The 24,459-nt window shown below is 37.8% G+C and overlaps 2 protein-coding genes across 9 annotated transcripts in view; one reads left to right on the top strand and one right to left on the bottom strand.

Moving 5' to 3' along the window:
- MFF (mitochondrial fission factor) overlaps positions 1-17,077 on the top strand; it is a 36,866-nt gene extending 19,789 nt beyond the window's left edge. For 2 of the 8 annotated variants that reach the window (XM_020792652.3, XM_020792654.3), the window contains 4 exons: positions 446-604; positions 11,163-11,225; positions 15,219-15,303; positions 16,260-17,077. In XM_020792652.3, coding sequence (XP_020648311.1) covers positions 446-604; positions 11,163-11,225; positions 15,219-15,303; positions 16,260-16,391 — 439 coding nt within the window. In that variant the 3' untranslated portion in view covers positions 16,392-17,077. The remainder of the gene's footprint in view (positions 1-445; positions 605-11,162; positions 11,226-15,218; positions 15,304-16,259) is intronic. The other 6 variants (XM_020792655.3, XM_078389201.1, XM_020792656.3 and 3 more) reach the window with 3 other exon arrangements.
- A 6,233-nt stretch (positions 17,078-23,310) lies between these two features.
- COL4A3 (collagen type IV alpha 3 chain) overlaps positions 23,311-24,459 on the bottom strand; it is a 99,980-nt gene continuing 98,831 nt past the window's right edge. Inside the window, exon 52 of the mRNA XM_020792621.3 lies at positions 23,311-24,064. Within this exon, the coding sequence (XP_020648280.3) occupies positions 23,980-24,064 (85 nt within the window). The 3' untranslated portion in view covers positions 23,311-23,979. The remainder of the gene's footprint in view (positions 24,065-24,459) is intronic.

Here is a 24,459-nt window from a genome sequence, read left to right on the forward strand (position 1 = left end):
TAAATTTGTCATACCTGGAGTAGATGCATTGGAAATTACGTTAATCGTGAAATAAGTGCAATGAATCTCAGTGGGCTTACTTTTCAGCTTACTCTTTAGCAGCTTGCCTGGTAAAGATCATTTTGAATCTGGTGTTCTTAAAACAAACAGCATTTTACTATGGATATTTTGCTCAGGATTTTATTTCTATTATAAGAATTTCTTGTTAACATTGGATTAAAGCCATTATCTTAATAGATTTTACATTTTGGCTCACATAAAATACTTCAGGTTGGAGTTCATAAGATACTCACCTATTCTTCCTTGATGATATTTAATCTGTTGATGGGCAAGACACACATGGGTCAGCATATTTTTCAGAGTGGGTTGATTGAAGGATGAAACTTTTCTGTCTGAAACCTGACACTAGTGTTTCTCTCTTCATTTGCTACGTTTGCGCAAACAGTGTGACACCATCACCTCAACAGGTTCGTGTCTGTCCTCCCCAAATGTTCTCTGAAGACGGATCTAATCTTTACTCTGCTCGGGGCATTTTGTCGCTTATCCAGTCTTCTACCCGTAGGGCTTACCAGCAAGTCTTGGATGTGCTGGATGAAAATCGCAGGTGACTGGCCATCACTGATTCTGCCCAGTTTACTGCTTTTTTACTTCACTTTCATTTCTTGGTTAATTGATTTTGATTTGTTTAAATTACATGGGAGAAAAATTAACATGTTTCTTGCTTTCTGTTGCTTTTGCTGTTTGTGAATCACATTTCCAAAATTCACATTTCATAGGACTTTAGTTATCTTATTTCTTGATCAGAGGAAAGTCAAGGAGTCAGTTAAAAATCCTGTCTCTTTCTTAGAGCAGAAGGGGATCAAGACGTAACAAATGCAGCTGTACAGTCCAGACAAAGTGCAGTCTCTATGACCTGTCAAGTTCAATGGGAACATTATTACATATTCTTTTTAATCACAATTGAGAATACAATATATTTCAATACCAAAATGATTTCAAAAAAGCTAAATATTTGTGGCCTGTTAATATTGAGGCAAATACAGATGAAAAGTACATACTGATATTCATGTAAGTTGAGTGCTGTCTCCAGTTGTTGTAGTTCTTGATGGAGAAAATGCAGTAATTTAATCCTGATAAGCAAGCTTCAGATACAAATTGTAAGAAAAACTGGACAAAGGAACCTGTGCAGCATGGAAGTAGGTTTTTCAAAATTCTCTTAAGTTCTTGTCAGTCCACTAAATATTGGAGGGGGATGAGATACTAATCTGCAACTTAAAGCTTTAATTGTTTAACTAGTCAGATGACCTGTTTATGTAAGAGCCAGGTGATTTTTAAAAATCCACACAACCCCCCCCCCACATTGCTTCTCAGAGTACACTTAGTTTTAAATCCAGTTATGTCATCCTCCTCCTGTGTAACCAGACATCCCATCAAATGGTAGGTGTAAATATTTGTTGGACCCTTAGTGAAAGATTTATGAGATTACTCTCAAGAATCGTAGACACACTATAGTATTTTATTCCTGTTTCACAATCATAGGCCCTATGCTCTCTGGACAGCCTAGAGTGGTCCTCGCTTGACCAGATAGGCGGGATATTAAATAAATAAATAAATAAATAAATAAATAAATAAATAAATAAATAAATAAATAAATAAATAAATAAATAAATAAATAAATAAATAAATAAATAAATAAATAAATAAATAAATAAATAGCTGTGCCAGTAAAAAGTCCTCTTGTCTGAAACTTTTCCCTTAAACAACTGGAGTTGGCAGGCACTTGACAGGATCTTGAAGGGTGTTTTTCCTTGCAAGTGATTACAGTGTGGAAGAAATGAATCAAATCAGTTTGTTGCCTAATTTCCTTATACTAATCTGGAGAAACTATCATAGGTTACTGACTTTGGCATTCTTCTCTTTTCTTCCTTCCCAGTTTTTGACTGCTAATTACCAGAAAGAGCACATTTCCTTTTTTCCCCCATGTATTTTATTTCTGGCACTACAAGCCTGAACTCCCTATTTGAAAAGATCTGCTGTTGATTCTGTTATAACATATATTTGTCATATTAACTCTTCCTTACAGTTTTTAAGCTTAATATATGCGCAGAACACAGCATGATCAGGGGCTGTTCATGTGTCACCATTGGAGGCAATTTTGTTTGCTTGTCCTTATTAAAGAAAAGAAGACTAAGGAGAGCTATGACAGGAGTTTTGAAATACTTGAAAGATAGTCATAAAGAGGAGGGGATGGATCTGTTCTCGATCATACCAGAGCACAGGACACATTGCAATGGGCTTTTTAACTGGTAGAGAAGTATGACAATAGAACCAATTGCATCAGGAGGTGGAGTGTAGTCCAGTGCTGGAGGCATTCAAGAGGAAATTGGACAGTCCTGTGTCAGATCTGCTTTGATTTGGATTCCTTAGCAAGAGATTGATAACATTATAGGCCTCTTCCAACTCAATTATTCTATAGTTATACAAAAGTACTGTATATCCTGTTTTTCTGTCTTAATCTCCCCACCCTGGATGATTGCAGAAAGTGGAGAAAAAAGTTTAGCATGGTGATAAAGTCCACAAATATACATTTTTTCACTGAAAAATTAAAGCTAGCAAATCCTCTCTGCCTTATAAGTGAGTTATTAAATTATCAATTGATTGATTTATGCAATGATTATCCATTGCTTTTCTCTCATAGTTCTTCTCAGTATAGATCTTGGCAATGTTCATTTAAAAATTCTGACCTGAAGTAAGCTTTTATAATTTGCATAGGAATGTGAAATTTGGAAAATGTATCACTTGCATGGCTACACAATGCTGCTCATTTTATAGTATTTCAAACTATATAATTGCTTTAAATGTAAGGAAAAATATTTCTTTCTGTGACTGAATTTTGTTTTTTATGTCCTACAGCTTTAAATTTAAGATTTTTGTTCTCTTTTGTTTTTTCCCTTTTTGGGAATATTTACTTATGCCTCATTCTTCCATTCCCCAAAGGGTTACACAATTATTGTATGTTGTACTGTTTGAATAAAAATGCTTATTTTAACACAAAGGTAAACTAACTCTCCTCTATTTTAAAATTCCTCCCTTCCCTCTGGGAGAAATTATTGGTAATGTCTAAGTAAATACTAAAACTCCAGAACGAGTATGCTATAGGTGCACATGAGAACGGTATGTATTTCCTCTGCATGAGAGCTTTCACCTAATTATTTGTGATACTATATAAGTATTATCTGAGTGGAGCTTTGGAAAATATGCCTGTCCTGAAAAAGTATTCACTGAGCTGTGTGATAGAATTAAATTATTCCTTGTCCATACTGTCTTCTGTAATTCATTTTATCTAGGTTTGACAACAGAAAGATGTCAGTTTAACTCCCCCCACAAAACGGTAGTTTTATTTAGTGCACCTAGAATAAAAAGTATAGTAAATTTTGTACTTTGGCAGTATTTACATTGTACTTTCTTAATTCTTTAATTGTAATTAGTGTGCAGTATCCAACTCTGGAACATTGCACACAGAACAGGGGATTCCAGCAGAATTTGGTGGTAAATAATCCCCTTCCCTGCTGAATCACTGCATTACAGTGGGGTCTCGACTTAAGAACTTAATCCGTATTGGAAGGTGGTTCTCAAGTCGAAAAGTTCTTAAGTCGAATCTGCATTTCCCGTAGAAATGCATTGAAAACCATTTAATCCGTATCTGCTCTTTTCTGTCCATAGAAACTAATGGGAAGCTGCTATTCTGCCTTCTGCCACTAGAGGGGGATATTTTCTTCCTTTTTTCCCCTTAGGTTCAGGGAAGGCATGGAACACTAAAGGCAGCACTTTAGAACTCTTTTTTTAAAAAAAACGAAGCCAATTTTAAATAATGTTTTAAAGCATGTTGTGCTGATTTTTTCAGCACAAAGGCACTCAGGCAGGCTTTTTAGGTGCTGAGCAAGCTTCCGGAAGCCTGCTCAGAGCCAGCCGATCAGCTGTTAGGCGGGGAGAGGAGCGGGGAAAACCACAAAATGGCTGCCAGGCTCTTTCTGGGTGTCGGCTTTTAGCTCTTTCCTGCTCTTTTTCCTGTGGTTTGGGGGTTACCAAGGCCTGGTAAGTGACTTTATTTAACAATACAGTATTTATTTGTAAGTTTCTGACCCTTTTCCCCCCTCCAGAAGCCTCTAAGGGGAGGGAGGGGGGACTTTTTTCCCTGTTCGTAACTCGAGGGAAGTTCGCATGTCGAGTCATTACTTTCCCTATAGGGCAGGTTCGTAACTCGAATTGTTCGCAAGTCGGGTCGTTCGTAAGTCGAGACCCCACTGTAATTCACAAAACCCAGTGCTAGAAGTCTGGGGGAAAAACCCAGAACAGTTTTTGAGTGGCACTGAGGATTGCAGCAGTGGAGAGAAAAGGAAGAGAAAAACATTCCTTGGCATCTGCTAGTAGAACATTAGATTTAGCCCAAAGTCTGTTTAATCACAAAAAGGTAATATTGTATCATTTGTAAAGTTTGGCTCTATTGTTTTAATCTGTAAATAATGTCCTGGTAGTAAGCTATCCAGAAAATCTGTGTTACTGAGAGGTCAGATACATATAGTTAAGTAAAAGGTTTTTTTAAAAGTCTTGTTATGGTTTAAGCGATGTAATGTAAATTCAGAATAAAAAAATTATAGCTTTATTTTAGTACCACTGACAGAAAACTTTAATCAAACTAGTCAATCAATTAGCTTTATCCTGAGACTGAAATCTTCTAAACTGGGAATGTGTGCCTTCAGCAAATGTATTTTACAGTGTTAACAAAATGGCATTTAATTTCCCCCCACTTTGGAACATCAGTTTTATGTACAGTAGGACTCCTGTATCTAAGGGGATCGGTTCCAATTCCCCCCCCCCCCGGTTATGGAAAATGTGGATTATAGAAAATGTATTTTAATAGTGAAAACTATACATAGCATGGTCTCTGCCTCCCTCTATTGGCCAGTTCTGGAAACTTCACCTTTAGAAATCTCTCTCTCTCTCTCTCTCTCTCTCTCTCTCTCTATCGATCAATCAATCGATCGATGAATCAATCGATCAATCTTTTCAGCATTTCTCTTTTAATATTTCCAATACTGTATTTTAAGACTGTGGATAAATGAATTCATTTCCATAACGTTACTAAACTTAAGATGTTTTGATATATTTATGCTTGTCTACCTTCTCTCTGTTACATTGACTGCTGTTGGCACAGCAGGCAAGGAAACAACATAGTGAATAAAGACATAAGATAAATTGCACGGCACATTAGAGAGTGGGTTGGTCAGAGGGGGGAAATACAAACTTTCAAGAAAGAAAATTTGGTGGACAGAGCCATAGGCTCATGAAGGAAGTAAAATGGATTCTGTGACCAATTCCATGCAGAGGCACTAGTAAGGCAAGATCACCAGGTGGAGATGTGGGCTCCTATAGTTTTGAGAACCCCCCAAATGTACTCTTTACACATTTTAATATTTTCCCAAATCAGGACACACACAGACACACCCCTCCATCAGTGCACTTGCTTTTTACTCCCTTTCTCTTAAGATTGCTGGGTAGACGCACTCTGTTCACCGCTTAAAATGCAGTGATAGCTTTTCTTTCTGATAAGTTCTTTTTTTAAAGAATGAAGCACATTGAGGAGAAGAAGAAAGAGGCAGCTCTGCCTGGCACTCCCCCCCCCCGCCCCAAAGAGCCATGTAGGTCTCTGTGGAAAGGTAATGGACAAATGGGGCAGGAGCTCCTTCTGTAGTTGAGCGTAGGAAAGTCAGCACAAGGCAGGGAAGTAGGGGAGAGTAAAGACAGCAAAATCAAACTGAGATTGGGGAGATAATATGCATGAGGGGGCAGAAAGAGCTGGTGGGTAGAGGGTAGCAGAAGTCAATAATGGAGAGGAAAAAGAAGAAAAATTGGAGAGCCTAGAAATTGAGAGGACTCAGAAGAGCCCCAAAGTTCCTCAACCTTCACAACACCATTGACACAGGTATATGAGTCTGACTGTTTTTTCTGGGTAGATGGGGCTCATTAGCCTTGGAAGGCAGCCCATTTAGGAGAAGGAAAACTCCGATTTCACATCTCCACTGCCTTGTTGCTATATCCATCGATGGAAAAGGCTTCAGGAGTAAACCTCAAGGCAAAATCCAGAGCCAGAGTCCCAAAGTCAGTTCAGTCACACTCTGGCAACTCCTGCGACATCACTGGAACCAGTTGTATTGGCTCTTGCCTTTCCACTGGGCTATTTCAGTGATGTGGAGAGGGGGGATTTGCTGCTTGGGTAACAGCCTGCCCTCCGTATTATTTTACCCAAGCCTTGTGTTCTGGAGAGGACACTCCAGTTTCGCATACAGTGTCGATTCAGAGCACGTTACCATAGTGTCTTCAGACTGAAGAATGCCTAGCTATGTTTTTTAAATTAGTTTTTTCCCTTTGAAAAATAACATTGATGAAAATCCAGTCTTTAGAAGATTTACCAATGTTTGATTACACTGGTAATTGTATGAATACTAACCCATTATGAAGACAGCGCTTTAGTGTATATCAGATTAATGATGGCCTTAAATTTATGCACCAGCTGGGCAGCACTGGGGGATTAGAAATTCTGTGTATGTTAATTCATGGAAATCCATGCAGAGAAGGGGACAGGCTGGCAGCTGAAGAACTAAGGAGACTCTCAGAGGCAGGATGCTTTGCCCCAGCATAGAATTCTTAGGAAGTCCGACTCCAAATTTGAGGTGACTAGATAGCTCACTGAGTTGATACTCGACTGTGGAGCTAGGGATCAAAAGTTGGTCTCCCTACTGCCTCCTGAGTGCAGAACCAGCCTGTATAGCCTTGGATAGGTTGCAAAGTCCCAGAGCAGCTCCAGAAGGTGGCACTGAATCGACCACTTATTAATACTTTAAACTGAGAAAATTTTGAGAAAGGTCAGCATAAGTCAGAGTTGACTGGATGGCATACAGGTATTATTTACCTGGTAGCACAGGCAGGCAGTAGCAGAGCTGGTGAGACTAATTTTTTTTTAAACTTTCCATAGTGCCCTAAAGCGATACTGTGGGAAAATTAAATGGCAGCTAGGCCCAGCCTCTCTGTGCTGCTTAGAATGCCAGGTCAGGAAAAAAGGAGGGAAAGACAGGGATTGGTGTGAATTATGTTGGAACCCAGGTACTGATGGCTTTCTGTACGTTTTCTGCTAATCCACAGCAGAAAAGTTAAATATTTTGGGGAGTATAAATTGTGCATTGGATTACAAAGTCTGCTAATAAAGTTATTATATTTTAATTTTCAATTCTGATGTAAGAGTACACAGTTCAGTGTTGTCAGCAGTCAGGGCACCTGGTCTTCTGGAAAGTCCAGGAAGCAGCTTCTTGTATTTTTTCTCTTTCTGTGTCTCTCATTCACATGGTACCCCTGCGTTTGTGTATAACATACCTTGGTTTCTAATAGATTATAAGTATTTATGTCTTCTAGAGCAGAGGTTGCCAACCCCTGGTCCGTGGCCCGATGCAGGTCTGTGGTCTGAGCTGGACTGGGCCGCGGAGACAGTCTTCCCCTCCACCCCTGCATGCATTCCCCCCCCGCACAGCCCATTAGTACTTGCACCCATATGAGTGCTCCACCACCCCTTCGCACATGCACATGAGTGCAAGGGTGCACCGCCTTCCCCAGCTGGTCTCCAGAGCTAAAAAGGTTGGGGACTGCTGTTCTATAGTGCCAGTTCAAAATGAGTCCAAATTAGTAATGAAAGAAATGTCCTTTAGAAAAGCAGTGTTGGCCATAAGATTCCAAAATCCACCTCTCTACTGTGGTAATTTTTCTGCTAGGCCAACCATGGTGGCGGGGAAAGCCCTGGGAGACCTCCCTGGGGTCCCCGCCACCACGATTGACACCTTCGGACTTCTCAAAGGGCTTTCCCCCTGACATCGGGGGGGAAGCCCTTTGAGACCTACGAAGATGACGAACGGCTCCATTCAGAAAAAATGGTATCAACTTGCGAACGGAGCCTCAACCTCGTTCGTAGGTCGAGGCTCCGTTCGCAAATCAATGCCAATTTTTGTGAACGGAGCTGTTTGTAAATCAAAAAGTTTGTATGTAGGGACGTTCGTAAGTTGAGGGTTGACTGTAAATTAGTTGGGTAGCTTAGTAGTGGAAGGGATGTTCCCTCAGAGAACAAGTGCCTGCTTTTTTTCCTTCGTATTACCTATCTGTTGTGGAGAATTCTGTAATGTTTCTCCTGGTGCTTTGAAATTAACACATGTAATTTTGATGAATGAATTATTTGTGGGCAACACTAGCTATGTCATCAGTATCATTAATTATATTAATTATTTTATGTCTTTCATAGTGGATCTACATATTTCATGATAGTGGACATATATGTGCATGTACTCTTAATTCTTACTGTCAGTAGTTTTCTGCAGAAAGATGACACAAAGCCAATATTCAGTGTTAAAATTTTAATCTGAATCTGGAAGTAAAACTATGAGCGCACCCATTAGTTTCCATTAGGTTCTATAAATAGCTACATGTTAGGGCAATACCTTTGTTACACCAATGGTAATTAAAAGCTTAAGATGCATGACTCTGGAAATAATATTTTCTATAAACTAAAGGCAAGATTGTCCAGATTTGGTCACGCGGGGGTGTGTACATCAATTCTGCAAAATTATTTGTGTGACTAAAAATTGTGTAATAATTAACAAAGTGGTAAAAGTATTTTTATGAAAGTTATGGGAAAATTAACCAGATGAAAAATATCTAGCAAAATTTTAGTTCACAGAAGTGCAAATAATAGATGCTGGAAATGCCTGGAAAAGTGAAGACTGAGATGATTTTTTAGATCTGGTGTGTGGTAGACAAAGAATCTGGAAAACTGTGTGGTCATTAATTTCAGCATCTTTGTGGAATTTAGTAGTTGGAAGACTCCCAAATTTCTTTGTTCTTATCATAGAAGCATATATATTTCATACCTCACAACTGCAGGAAAAAAATTAGAGACCTGTTGTTTATGAGAGGAAGCATAAAAAGTATGGGGTGTACAGAGGGATGAGTAGATTTTCTCATGGTCAAGGGAAGACTGTTCAAATGGCAAAATGTCAGTTCCTTAACCCAAGATATTTAGGGTCACTAAATCACTACCATCAGAACCCAAGTTATGTAACCGTAAACTGTAGAGCACACAGGTAAGAGCAACAAATTTGCCCAGGACACATTATGTATTCTCATTCCAGAAACGTGAAGAAAACATGTGATAGGTGTTTATTAATTCACAGCTAAAGGAAGTAAGCCTTTTGAAATCCTTAAACAGGGAATAAAAAAACTGGAGGAAATTAATATATACTGTAAAATCTAAGTGAACATCTCAACAATATAAACACTTAAGTAAAGGATTTTATTTTGGTAGTTTAAGAAGTTTATTCTCCATAAAGTAAGACAGAATCTTCCTATAGTTGGCTATAATACTACCTGTTTCTGGATAATTCTTTTGTTCTTTAGAATAAAATTCTAATAGGCTATACAAAAAACAGAGGCAGAAATGTTGGCTATGGAACAAAATCAAGATGATAATGATGATTATCATTATGGCAGCACTTTTATTAGGCCATTCAGAAAAGTGTGCAAGCTTTTAAGAGCCCTGGATCTCTTTATCATGTAAGATGTAAAAATGTTCCTATTCTTGTATGGAACATCTTGCCTGATGAACAAATCTGAGGATCTGAAAAGCTTATAAATACCTCTGTGCTCTTATTAGATGATACAGTGGACCCTCTACTTATGGAATTAATCCGTATTGGAATGGTGGCTGCAGGTCGAAAAGTCTGTAGGTCGAGTCTCCATTGACCTACAATGCATTGAAAACCGATTAATCCCGTAACCGGCCATTTTTGTTCCGTTTTTGTTCCATTTTGTTGGGGTTTTTTTCTGGTCTGTAAGTCGATTCTCCGGCTGCAAGTCGAACCTAAATTTTGCGGCCAGAGAAGTCTTTAACTCAAAAAGTCTGTAAGTCAAGCCATCTGTAAGTCGAGGGTCCTCTGTATAATAAAAGTGTTGCCTTGATGTGATGGTAGGTTGTGGGTATTATCTGACCAAGAATGGGAATATAGTTTTTATTAACATTTTTCATACATACATCTATGTGGTTTGAAGTGTCAGTAATAAACTGTCTCAATAATGGAAAATTGTGGAGCAGTACTGTATTTGAAATGCCACAGAGTGTGGATGTCTTTGGGCTGTAATCCAGTGAATTGCACAGAATTGCAGCCCTGCTGAAGATACTATATCTTTGTTAATCCGTCTGTAAAACAAACATTGGCAATTAGTATGGAATTACATTTATGTAACTGTGGATCACCTTGCATCTGCAACAACAGATTCTTCTCTTCTGGCCTGTCTCATCTCCCTGTGGTTGACTTGACAGCAAGTCTATTGTAATAATACCTCCTGCATTTGAAGGTGAACATGACTGCACCCTGACCAAATAGTGAACGGGTAAAAGTGAATTATGTGGTTTAAAATAAATCTTTATGCAAACAATGACAGTATTCTTCAGTTAAAAAAAACAAAAACAATAAAACACCCCAAGATAAAATCCAAACAACAATTGGTTCCAAATTTAGTCATCAATAAAATAGACCTGTTGAAATCAATGGGACAGGCCTGCATTAAGCATAACTGATAAGTCCAGAAGATTTCATTTGGTCTTTTCTATAACTATACATGTGAAAGGAACCAAACAAATTGTCAAGATCCTTCAAACCTTAGGAATAAATGTTCATAAAAGACAATTATGGTTCGAATGGCCAGAATCCTATTGGTGATTTGATTTACACATGTCAATGGAATTGTGTAAGCTCCAGTGGCAAATGGCTCCTAATTAATGAGATACTACATGTGTTTCTGGTTTGTACATTGGGTACATTTGCTGTAAATTGTCAGTAGGATTCTGGTCAATGAATAGCATTTATTAATCCACTTGAGAGCCTCCTACAAGAACTCCTACAAATCAGATGTGACACAAATATAATTGAACTTATATTTGTGGTATTTCACTGTAAATAGAATTGAAATATTTTAACAGTTGTTGACTGGATTTTTGTTCTTCCCCTCCCGGTTTTCCCTGTTTCCTGCTTCTCTTCTGTGTTTCCTATCTACAAACCATGCTCTAGGCCAGTGTTACGTGGTGGATCAGCAGCTGCCACTTCCTCTAACCCTCATCATGACAATGCCAGGTAAATGGCCAGTTAGTTAGTGTGACGTACACCCCGTGTCCTTTGTTTATTTTGCCTTAAACACAAGTCCACCCTCTGGATGCGTTTCCTCACTTCACGGTGCCACCAGGTATTATTCTCTCAATACCAAATAGATAGCTCTTAGACACGTGCTGCCAATACAACAGGTTTGTTGATATTATATATGTTATGCAAATCACAGGAGTAAATCACAGATGTTTAGGATCGTTCATTAAATATCATTTATTTTTATGTTGGTTGGTATGTGTATTTCTTCACTGTTACAATATTCTCTATTTATTCTCTATGCATTTGAACTCTATCCTATTATTTCTAGCCTTCCAACTTTCCAATCTCTGTCATAACCTTCTCTCAATCTCCTAACTCTCTCTCTATAATTCCCTATCTCCCACCACTTTTCTCCAACTCTCCTCTCTAACTGCTTAACTAACTGTCCAACTGTCCTTTTTGGTTCCCCCCTCCTGTCCTCTCATAGGCTCCTCCCCTTGAGTTCACTATGATGGACAGGCATGACATGGAGGTTCCGCCACAGTTAGTTATTATTTAGCTTTCACAGGACCTGATCTTGGGTTGCTTTTGGACTTTAAATCAGCACTAAATCCCTCTGAGCTGAACAGAGTTTACATACTAGTAGGTAGGCTTAGTATTCCATATTCAGTAGGTTTATATGTTTTCATGTCAGACAGACTTTATTTTGCATAGTGGCATTTTTTCTGCATCCAATAGTGCCTGCTCTTTTTTAATCCTATACTATAGAAATAGGTGATGGCTTACTTATGATTTTATTTAAGGGCTGCAGGTAGAAGCATGATTCAAAATAAATTAACTGAAATGTCAAAATTATTTAATTTGACTGTAACTAAATAATTTTAGAATCCTTGGGTTGGGGGTATTAAACTTATGAACAAGGAGATTAAACTGAATTTTAAATTTCAAAATGTTTGAAGATTTTCTCTACCTTGGCTCAATTCTCTATTTGAATAGAGAATGCAGCCAAGAAATTAGCAGGAGATTGAGACTTGAAAGGACAACTATGAAGAAACTACAAAAGATCCTCAAGTGCAACAATCTGTCACTGAAGACCATGGCCAAGGTTACCTATACTATAATATTCTCAAATACAGTGTATAGATAAGAAGGTTGACAGAGAAATAAATCATATGGAATATGGTGCTGGATGAGAGCTTTATGGGTACCATGGCCCACCAGAAAGACAAACAAGTGGGTGCCAGGTCAAATCAAGCCTAAACACTCTCTAGTGGCAAAAATGATCAAATAGATACTGTCATAGTTTGGCACATCATAATAAGACAAAACTCAGTAGGGTGGGGAAAACACAATAATGCTGAGAGGAGTCGAAGGTAGTCAACAAAAACAAGATCAAATATGAGTGGATTGACTCAATCAATGAAGCCATGGCCTTGAGTTTCCAAGATCTGAGCATGGTTAATAACAAGACCTTTTGGAAGTTATTAGTTACAGAGTCAACATAAGTTGGAAGCAGCTTGATAATTAACTCATATTGCAGAACCACTGGAAGTGAACTCTAAAAGGCTTTTAAATAATGGCTGGATTTGTGCACAGTAACTTCTTCCTTCTCCTTTTCTATGCTTCCTTTGGTGACTGACTGACTGTATATAGATTTGATCCTGCAGAACTGAATTTCTGTTTTTCCTCTATCCATTTGAAATGTTTTATTTCCTCCCTCTCCAATAACCAATATGGACATAAAAGTGGCTTATATTGGAGACTAATTCTATTACTACTTTTTCTTAGAAAAGTGATTATGGTTGAGATGACATAGATTTCTTCTTGGTTTGTTTTTATTTTAAATACAGTACACCTGACGTGGTTTCCTAACAAAGATTGATTGGGGCTTTTCTTTTGTCCCTCTCTTAAAGTGGCACATATTTTTAAGCTTCTGCGGATTTTTTTGGAGCGGGGAATTCTTTTACAATTCCACTTTGTGAAAGGATTGTGTAGGACACATCTCTGTCTCTATTCAGCAGCATATGCCCATGAATAATAATTTTTTAAAAACTCCCACAGAATTTCAGAGTAATGCACAAATCAAGTTCTTATACCTTAGCAGGTTTTTCAACTGGAGTGTAGCAAACAAAGGCGAAAAAGAATTGCTCTGATATGTCTTCATATTTAAAATAAAACAAGGACTTTACAGCAATAACTATTTCCAAGTAACTGCTTACCTCTGATGAATAAGTATTGTGTGGCCACCTGGATGCAGGGAGCTTTTTGTACTATTGGAGTTCCTTCTTTATTAAGGATCCAGAACTACCTATTTGTTTGGGAGTAAGTACCAGGAACTCAATGGTGCTTACGTTTAAGGAGGAACATACAGTACACAGTTGTACTGCAACAGATCAAAAATAGCTATGCTGTACATCCAAGGACTTTGATCTTATCTTTCTCAGGCAATTTACATATATTTTATTTATTTGTTTATTTGTTTGATTTGTATACCCCCTCCCATTAGAGCCAAGGCACTACTCTGGGTGGCTTATAATAAAAACAGCACAGAACAGAAATAAAATTAAACTACTAAAACCAATTAATAAATAATCTGGCACTGAAAGAATACAGGAAAATGATGGATTAAAAATGGACAATCAGCTATGGCTGGTGTGGAAAACCTCCCTGAAAAGCCATTCATATAAACTGAATTTGCCTTAAGTGCCCCCTTCCTTGCTCTTCTCATTCAGCAAGAACCATATCCCACAGACTAGCCTATAGCATCCATGTTAACCTTTAAAACTCCACCAGCTTGGGTTGTAGGCTTTAGCAGTAGAATAGAAGCACCAGTGCAAGATGCCCCTCTCCCTATGTCTGTGATGTGTGCAGTTTTTCCTTGACTTCTTTTACTGTTTTTATGTTCTACTGTTTGTGGGAAGGCTGTTCCTTCTCAATTTCTGTTTGAACAACCACAACTATTTTGACTTAAATTTCATAGTAATTCATCCCAAATCAGAAATTTCTCAGTTCTGGTTCATTTCCCACAGATATCAGTTTAAAGCTGCTCGGCTACTTCCTATATGCTAAATACAGTTACACGGTTTGTTCATGTAGCGCCTATCCCTTTCGTACAGGTTCCTCTTGTCCAAAAATATTACTGAGCTCATCAAAAATGGTTTTATAACAAATGTAAACCAATCTAAGTCAATATACTACTATCTCATCCCCTTGTTGAGAAATCAAAGTGTTTCCACATGTAGAGCCAGCCCCCCGCCCCGCAGCCCCCAAAACCTACCTTTGGTGATCATGGCTTTCAACCCCAACAACTTTAATTTGACTTCTGTGACCTCACACCTACATTTCACCACATTGTTATGCACCATGACTTCATCTACTAGGCTATTCATAGGATGTGTGACAGCTTCAACCTGCATGCCAGACAGGCAAGTCACAGCTGTGTACATCTTATTTTCAAAACCCCACAGTGAGGAGGGGATATTTCTTAGAGGCATGTCTTCAGCATGAGAAGATAAATTTTCTCCTAGGAATGGGTACCTTCAAAGGTATCTTTTTCCTCTTTTTCTTTCCTGAGAGCTTCCTTTACAAGGAGAGAGTGGCTGTCATACTGGGAACTGGAGATAACAAAAGTTGAAGTATGTGCAAATTATTATATGGAGATCTTCTTACTTCATAAAGCACTTCTGAAAGAAAAAAAATCCTCTTAGCAGTATTTATATTTTTATTAAAGTCCAAATAGGCCTTTGTGTAACAGCACACATAAGAACATTTGCTAATTTCCCCTTTTCAGTTGTATTTCTTTAATTTGCACTGAATTTACTTCTATGAAACTACAATGATATGCAGGAGTTGGTTTTCAGAAGGTGCAAGGACCCTCTGAAATCAGCCGATATGTATACAGAACAGAAAGCCATCTGACTCTTTTAAACTCTGATTTCCCATCTGTATCTATGCCATTAAAGCTTCATTTTTTTAATCACATAGGTATGCTCTATCAAATATGGATACATCATTTGAAGGAACTCCAGAAGATATGACAGTTGTGGATGCTGCTTCTTTAAGACGACAGGTATCTTTAAAAACCTCTCTCTTTTTGCCTTTGTAGTGGTATATGTGTTTTTCTTTCTAGTAAAATTGGTATCTCTTAAGATAATATATGAGAACAACATTAAATTTGCATACCATTTGTTCATGAGGATCTAAGTCTTCTGTTTGGCATAATGATATGTCAGTACTGGCATTTTCAGTTCTTTGTCAGTATTGGCATTTTCAGTTCTTTGTCAGTATTGGCATTTTCAGTTACTGAATGATATTGATAAAATATAGGTACGAGATACAATTAATACGGAAGGCATGGGGAAAGAAGCCAAGTAGGAAAGAGCGTAATGATGGGACACTTTGAAGGTCACTCATTCATAAGATTGACATAAATTGGAGGTGGTTTTATGGCATTTAAGAACAACAACAAGGAGGAACATTGTCATGGATGTAGTAATACAAATAGGTAGGAGGGCAAAATTAAGACTGAAAAAATATTAAATGAACAGCAGACATTCAGTATTTTTTTAAACTGGAAACAAAAGTGTCATTTGTATTCAGCAGAGGTATGGAAAATGAAGAATAAACAGTCTTGATGTATGGAATCATGGAAGTTGCTTGTTGCAAAATATAGGTTAAAATCCCGTTATACAGCTCTGTGTGTGCAATGGCGATGACTTCAACAGCAGTACCAAATTGCTGTTAATTAGAGACTGTGCTGCCTGCAACTTCTGTATGAATCTTAACTCTTTAATCTGTGGTGATTTGTCACTGATCCTGGTGCCATCGCTGTTGTGCATGTGGAGCTGCACAGAAGGCTTTCAGTGACTCTATTAGAATTATTACGAAGTTGCATGCTTCCAGAGGTAGAGTACCACAAGGACAGAACCTCTTCTGACCACTTGAATCTAGAACAGATGAGATCTTAAAGGAATGACTCAATGTATACTTAAAGATGAAATATATTTCCTTTCTTTCCTTTTTCAGATAATCAAACTTAATCGCCGTTTACAACTCTTGGAAGAAGAAAACAAAGAACGTGCTAAAAGAGAAATGATCATGTATTCAATTACTGTAGCTTTCTGGCTACTAAATAGTTGGCTGTGGTTTCGGCGCTAGAAGTGTGGGCAACACGTAAAAGAATTTGATACTGAGAATTTACAAAGTCCTTCATTTCTGTCTCTGAATTGTATGGTGATTTATGGCCCACGCACTGGAAACTTCTGCCACAGTAAACAGCTGTAATTCAAGATTACAGTGTGAAGGGATGTTTGGATGATTGTATTTATTTCTTCAGATCTGTTGTAACATCCCGTTATCTTCCTTTTGCATGACTTGATGTACATTTGGATTGAGTTATTTTAAGAACGAGATTGTCTCCTGCAGGGTATCCTATAGACAGTTCTCTCTGGTGTAGGAAGAAAGCAAACTTGGATCTTACACATTTCTACAGACAAAAAGTATGGGTTTCTCATTCTTGTTTCATTATTAAATGCAGCATCTTTATAGTTAACTTTATTTCACTTGTCTTATTTTAGCCAAATTTGATGCACTAATATGCCAGATTAAAGACATTCTAACTCATGCGTATCTCTTTCAAGCACATGTACATATTGACTGAAATACAGTATTTGCTAATATAAGTAAATGGATTATCCGGAGGGTAGTGTGCGTAAGATGTATTTTAGCTTTAATTTTTTTGTTCTGAAGAAATACATTTTTAAGCAAGTATGTCCATGAGTAATCTAAAGATTATGGAACAAAGTACCAGTGGTAGTGTACTTAATAAAAGTAAACCAAAAGCAGTGGTTAACTTCTTAAATTTTTTCACTGAATATCACCAGATGTCAGAATATTTGCCCTTTTAATTTGAAAATACAAGAAAGCTTTTATTTTCTTATATTTGCATTATTATTACATCTCCAGTGATAGCACCCTGTTTAAGGTGGTTATTTGTATTTTTAAAACTTCTACTTTATTTGTACAATGTGCTAGAAGATAAGTAAAAGTTCACTCTGAAAACGCTTTCACATGAAAGCAGGAAGCAGAACTACATGTGCAATCATTTTCCAATCAAAATTGGTGTGTTAGAAGGCAAGGTTTGACATAGTACAAAAGGTATCTATAGAGCAAAGAGTGGAGCCAAGACCTGGTATAGCCTTGCATGAATGTATTTACCTGCTATAAGTGATTAAAACCTGGCAAAGGAGAGGTGATCAGTTTGACTGAGTGAAGAATGATCAAGTGACCAAACAGTGCCCAGCAAATTCTGGTGAGTACAGCAGCAGATCAGATATGATGAACAGGAAGAAGTCAGTGATTTATGCTGAATATATCCCCTAGAGATGTGCACAAATCAGAAAAATGATGATTCATTTTGATTTTTGATTTGTCAAGGTTGACGAATTCTGAATTTATGATTTTTTTTCTGACAAATCGACAAATTGATTTGTCAATTCATTTTTACTTCAGAGTCCTATAAAATGGCTCCACAAGCACCTGGAGACACCAAACCTGAAGGGAAACTTCCTCTGACTCTCCTCTCCAAGCCATACAAGGTGGCCAAGTTAGGGTTTTGGACATCTGAGTTATACACCCACAAAGAGGGCCTCCAGGCACCTAGAGACACTAAAATCAGAGAAAGCCTCCCCTGAATCTCCTCAATAATCCCTCCAAGTTTGGTGAAGATTGAATTTCAGACAACCAGGTTATACACTCATGAAGTGGGTCCCCCCAGGAAAGTGCCCTTTAGCAGCTGGCTTGGGGAAACCCAATCTTCACCAAACTTGGAGGGATTGTAGAGGAGAGTCTCTAGGTGCGAGGGGGGGGGAATTTCCTAGGGGGCCTCTTTGTGGGTGTATAATTCAGACATCTGAAACCCAATCTTCACCAGACTTGGAAGGATTGTAGAAGTGAGACCTGCCGGTAGCACAAGTTCCTTGCACTTTTTGTGTATCCAGGTGCTGTTTTATAGCCAAATGAATTGACAAATCAGCCATCACTAAAAATCATTTATTCTTATTCATCAGAGCCATTGATTCACATGAATACAAACTGACAAATTAGTGATTTTTGAATGTTGTGATTTGTTTTTTAATTTGTATCCATCTCTAATATCCTATTAACATACCCAGTCTCCTAACATTTGAGAGTGTGCACCTGTTGTGGCACATACAAATAAGATTAGGATTCTTTTTATGTATTTCCCATCTTACTCCCCAAATTCCACTCTACTTAATATGAGCATGTGTTCTGAAAGAACTGGTTGTTTGTCTGACAATCCTGACTAGTTATCCAGTTCTTCTGTGCTTCTACAAAGTTGTGTCTTTGTCTGGTCTCTACATAGCTGTTACTTGGTCCCTACCCTCAATGTCCACACACCAACTAGGCAAGACGCCTCCTTTGGCAAGACTGTATTTTCTTCTTCAGCAAGATCATATCAAATAAGTCAGCCTGCTACATGTAATGAAATTAGACAAAAAAGTGACTGCTGACTTGTACTGTAACTGCAGTACTAGTCGTATAGAACCATAGAATAATAGAGTTGGACGGGGCCTATAGGGCCATTGAATCCAACCCTCTGCTCAGTGCAGAAATCCAAATAAAAGTAAAACTGATAGATGGCTTTCTAGCTTTCACAAAGCCAACTTCATTTTCACCACAAGTTTGATGTCTCCTTGGGTTTCTTACCTGACTGTTATCAGTGTTCAAAATTGAGAGTACAGGCAAAAGTCACACTCTAGGCATTAGTGCTGAGGCTGGCTGGAGGCTCACCATCTTAAAATGCTTAAGTTGTAAAATGTTCCAAAGTCCTGTGCATTCTTCCCCACATCCTTCCCCACATGATGTGCAAACCCCACAAAGAATTATCAGTAACATGTAACTACCTAAGTTAGATTGATGTTACTGATTTTTCCTGAAATTATGTTTGCATATGATTTTTGTCTTCCCTTGTTTCCTCCCATCTTCTGTGCAAGACCATATGACTGCTATGTCATGCAATGTGGTGGTGGAGACTCCCTTAGTGTCAGATTCTAGGGTTTCTAAACACTGGGCAAGTAAATCTGAGGAGGTTTTTTCCTTTCACCCCATTACACTAGGTTGATGGCAGTGGTCTTTGACAGAATGGTTTAGAATCTCTCCTGTAGACTATGCATCTCCTCTGATAACTGTTAGTTTATTGTATATTTGAGGGGAAGAGAGACTGTAGTAAAGAAGAGGATATGCCGGTAGAGTTTTCTCTACTAAACCATCTATAAAAGGATATACAGTATAAGTAGTTTGGTCTTGAGTGGGCAATTAGTTATTAACTTTATTAATACTTGCTCCCCATGTGCTGATCCAGCTGCCTGTATTTTTGACACCCCTTGTGCAGAGTATCTGGTTACTGACACAGTTATCGAACCACAGGTGAACCATGTGTATCTGTTCCTTCTGGACCTATCTGCAGATTTTTCTCTCTCTCCAGTCCTTCTTTCTTTATTGAATATGCCAATGGGTGTCTGGGGTGGAGGGACAATGGGTTGTTTTCCTACAAGTGTCTGATAATGCGAAAAGCAAAATGAACAATCTAGGCTCCTTAAACCCACAACCACAGCAAGGGTTGTCATTTCTCCCCTCCTTCCACCTACCAAAATTATTCCATGCAGATGCCATAGCTAGTGTCTACAGTGTGTTTACCACCTTCCTTCAAAAGTCAGGGAAATCTGTTTAGAATGCACAGACTCTGTTTCTGACAATTTCTGCAAAGCTCTGGTTTGCCAAGCGTAATGGAACCACCAAATAGTAATCCGCTGCTGGGTAACTGCTGTTTATTTTTTTAAAAATTCTATTAGCTTCCTTGAGTCCTTTTTAGGAGAAAGGTGGGGTAAACATATTTGAAGTAAATATTTTGCTCTCTTCCTCTTAAGTATCCCCCCCCCCCAGTGTCCCTTTTTAAAACATTCATAATTTCTCTTATTTTACACATTAAGGGTACCTATTTCTAAGTTCTGAGGATTTCCCTCTTTCTGTTTATAGGCTTTTAAATGTCTCCCTTGGTTGCACCATCCACTGAATGGCAGTGTCTATGCAACACTCTCCCCCAAGAGGTTCACTAGTCACTTCTGAACTCATCTTTTTGATTATGTGCCAAGCAAAGATTAGTTCAATATTTGTTCAGGTAAAGATCTTTTAATTTCTCAGGCCCTTAAAAAAGTTAGCACTCTAGAAAGAGATTTTGATCCTGCTTTAAAAAATATTATTTTGTACCTTTACGCATGTTTCTTACGTATAACCTTCTGTTAAAAAGAGATTAAAAAGACCATCTTGAAACATATTGCAAAACAACCTTTAATATTCAGCTATATGTCCCATCTGTGCTTTATGTAACAGAAGGTCACTCAACCAGCTGTGGCATGGGATTCTTTTGCTTCTTAATATAATTAATCAGCATGAATCAACAAAAAAGGAATATGAAAAACACTCAACATGATAATAGCATATGAAAGAATGCAACATATGAATCTGTTTTAGATTTTATTTTATTTAGAATTGAAGCCTGAACATTTGTCCTGGATTATCTGCTTGCAGTGCAGTGCTCCATTGTGTAACCTGTGACACTGCAATAATTCTAAGGTTGGCAACTCTTCCTATACACCTTGTTTCCCATCAAGTCATAGGACTGGAATGTCTTTACAGTGTTGTTATTGCTATGGATGTAATTCTATGCCCATTTATATGAGAATAAACATCATAAAACTCAATGGAATTTGATATACATGGTCAAATGCACAGGATTACACTGTAGAAGTACATCATTTAGATACTAAATCATTAAAATAGCAATTACATTTTTAAAATGCTTGCAAAAATACATATTATTAGTGAGGGGAAAAGGTACTTTGGTGGATCTCTAAGGCTGCTATCCTGAATACTCTCACCTGGTAGTAACTTCAGTTGAGTGCAGTGGGACCTGTCTTTGAATAGAGGAGTACAGAATTGTACTGTGTACCTTGTATTTTGAATATACATTTAAACAAATCTTAAAACTAATGAAATGCCATTTTATGGCTAAGGACTGCAAATACTGATAATTGTGCAAATATCAAAAATAGCAAGCCACTTTAGTGTTAACTTCAATAATTATTTTCAACTATTTTTCAAGTGCAACATTATAAATATAAAACATCTAGAACTACAGTTCTATACATAAATTATACATTAGTAATAATAATAATAATTGGTGAAACTAAGTAATAATTGCAGGAGCAGCAGCAGCAGCAACAACAACAACAATACAGCTGGTATAACTCAGTGAGCTGGAGTATCTAGCTACAGAGATAAGAACTGGGAGTTTACATCCTCATTATGTCTTCTGGCAGAGGGGCCAACCAAGAGGAACTAGAATATAAACAGTTTATGGGATTATACCCAGCCACCTTGGGCAAGCTGCATGGTGCCAGAGCACCACCAGAAGGAAGGAGTGGTATACCACTTCTAGGCGCTTTATGCCTAGGACATGTTGAGAGGGTCATCATAAGTTGGAATTGACTTGACAACACATAATTATTTATTGATAATATCATCAATGCCCTAATGTAACTCTGGTTATGCTTTGCAGCTAATAGCCCTAGATGGAGATAAACATGTCTCCCCAATTAGATTCTTATATCAGGTTCAGCAGGAACTGTATATACCTTGCAGTAGGTTTTCAGCACCAGATAAATGTTTGTACTGTCTTGGGATAAGAATTTCCCTTACTAATCAGCATAATTCACCTAAGCACAATTCTAAACACAGTTACTAGGAATTGAATCATGGTGAAATTCAGGAGTATTCTAATTAAACACACATGGTTGCATCGTCAATCCATTTAACTGAATGTTCCATGTAAATATTTTCCCACATAGCACTATTTGAAACTCCTCAAAATATATTCTAGTTAGGTGCCTGCATTCACAGGCTGGATTATGAATACATTTGGCTGATAGTCTCAACTATCATGTATGTACATTTTTTAATGTATAGCTATTATGTTGGAGGGTAGAGTTAGACTTGAGGTTTTTTTGCATTTGCTGTAACAGCAGAAGTATCACATAACATTTACTTAATGTAACCTCCATTCAAATCTAATGTTTTTTTAAAAAATAGAATCATACAGAATCAGGCCTATAAGTGATACCATGATACCATGTGAAAAAGTCTGCAAAGTTACTAGGCTATATTGATTTTACCTGTGCATTGGCCATATATGCTAATAATAATTTACATTGGCAGCTTGCAAGGAAAATAACTTTTTTCACATCTGGCTCCTCCGAAGTTGATAATAAACAGTTTATCTCAATGTCAATAGCACTAAAATAGGGCTAATTTATCTAGATTCAGTCTGAAGGCAAGAGATAATTGAAGTTGCTACTCTACATAGCCAGTTTTCTAGGAGAAAGGCTAGTAAAATGAATTAATCTTTCTTTTGAGTAGATATTGGGCTATACTGTGATGGATGGGCAGGCATCTGAAGAAATACAGCCAGCTGCATTAGTGGCACGCAGCCCTTTGAATGGTAAATGGGTGTTTGTGTGTGATCTTTCAATACAGCATTTCACCTGAGGTAAGATTGCCATGCTGTCTCATGGCAGAGCTGGCTCTGTAGACATCATACCTATCAGGTATGCAGTTTTTAGAACAGGCAGTGCAAGTCAAACTCAAAGATGCAGTGACTGTAGTGGGCTTGGAAGACTCAGGAGCTTGTTCTGCTTTTGTGCCAGTGTATCCCCATTGTGAGGTCTGATCTCAGATGTACTGGCACAACTGGATTTAAGATCAGTTGGCACAACATCAGCAAAAGGCATAACAAGGGAAGAAATGAGTTACGCCAGATCCAAACCCATCTCAACCCTTGTTTACCACTACTATGCTGGCATAAAGGTAGCCCAGTGCTGGTGTAGTTCTAAATCATTTCCAACATCCCAAGGTTGGGAGGAGCCAGAATTCAGCACAGTCTCTGCTGGCTTTATATCAGCTCAGCCAGCACCTTGGCTAGTCAGGATTGCACCGTGAGTTGAATCGACCAAAGACTTGTGGCAATCAGATGAAAAAATATGCAAACATACTCCTATTGTACTTACTTGATAACCAATCCAACAAACTCCTTTTGTTACATTCCCTTTCCAAATTGTAAAGCAGTACTGCTATTGTAATAGTACTTCCCATTTCCTTGTCAAAGGAAAAGTAACAGGCAAGATGAATACATTTAGTAAAATTTCAAAAGTATCACATGGAGTTGTTTAGCTCCATTTGATTCCTTATGGGTCCACTATTTCAGTTTAACTAATATTTAACAACATTCATGTAAATCAACACTACCCTGTTTACTCCATTTTACAGTTAGAAAAGCACAGATGACAGCTGTTAAGTCTTTCCACGTAAAATAGGCTTGACACCTTATGACATAATTTCCACAGACCCAGGAATGACAAAGTTCAAAAAGCAACAATCTTGTAGAACAGCAAGTACAGACATTTTCTTTCAAAAAAAAAGTGCTTTGCATCTTTATCAGAAATAAAAGAATCAAAATATTGCACTATTTCATTATGGTAAAGCATCGGTATTTCAAGTTTATAATATAAATACAGATTGCCTTTTGTTAAGTCACACTATAAAATCTTTTTGGTAAGGTTTAGTTTTTCACTGTGCCACAAAAGGAGTTTAATTTTTGATAATAGTTTTCTTAACTAGGTCTCTTCATGCAGACTTGACAGCGACTAATTATTTTTTCCAGTTCACCAGCTTTCAGAGTCTGTGGCAATGGTTTCCTTGAAAGGAAAGAACAATACAATGTAAAAACAAGGATACTTCCTTATTTTAACAAGTAGGGTAGGATGATAGTGATTCAATATGGAGGAAAAAATAGTAATGATCAGCCAGTCATACAAAATACCCAGCTTAGTGATGAGTAACTTCTGGACATCCAGGGACCATTTTCGTAGACACAGGTGTCTTTTAGATTTGGGTAGGCTCTACCCCTCAACTGCAAAATAACTCACCCTTCCCACTTGTAAATTGCACTTCCAAGGCCCAATAGCTCCAGTCTGCCATTTAAATGCAATTTCTGTTTTAAGTCAGAAAACATCTGACCATTTTAAATTTTTTTTTACAAAGAGCAAGTGATCAACTAATAACTCCTTCCTTCCTTCCTTCCAAAAATCCT

Source organism: Pogona vitticeps, chromosome 3, assembly GCF_051106095.1.
Source record: "Pogona vitticeps strain Pit_001003342236 chromosome 3, PviZW2.1, whole genome shotgun sequence".
Classification (NCBI taxonomy): domain Eukaryota; kingdom Metazoa; phylum Chordata; class Lepidosauria; order Squamata; family Agamidae; genus Pogona; species Pogona vitticeps.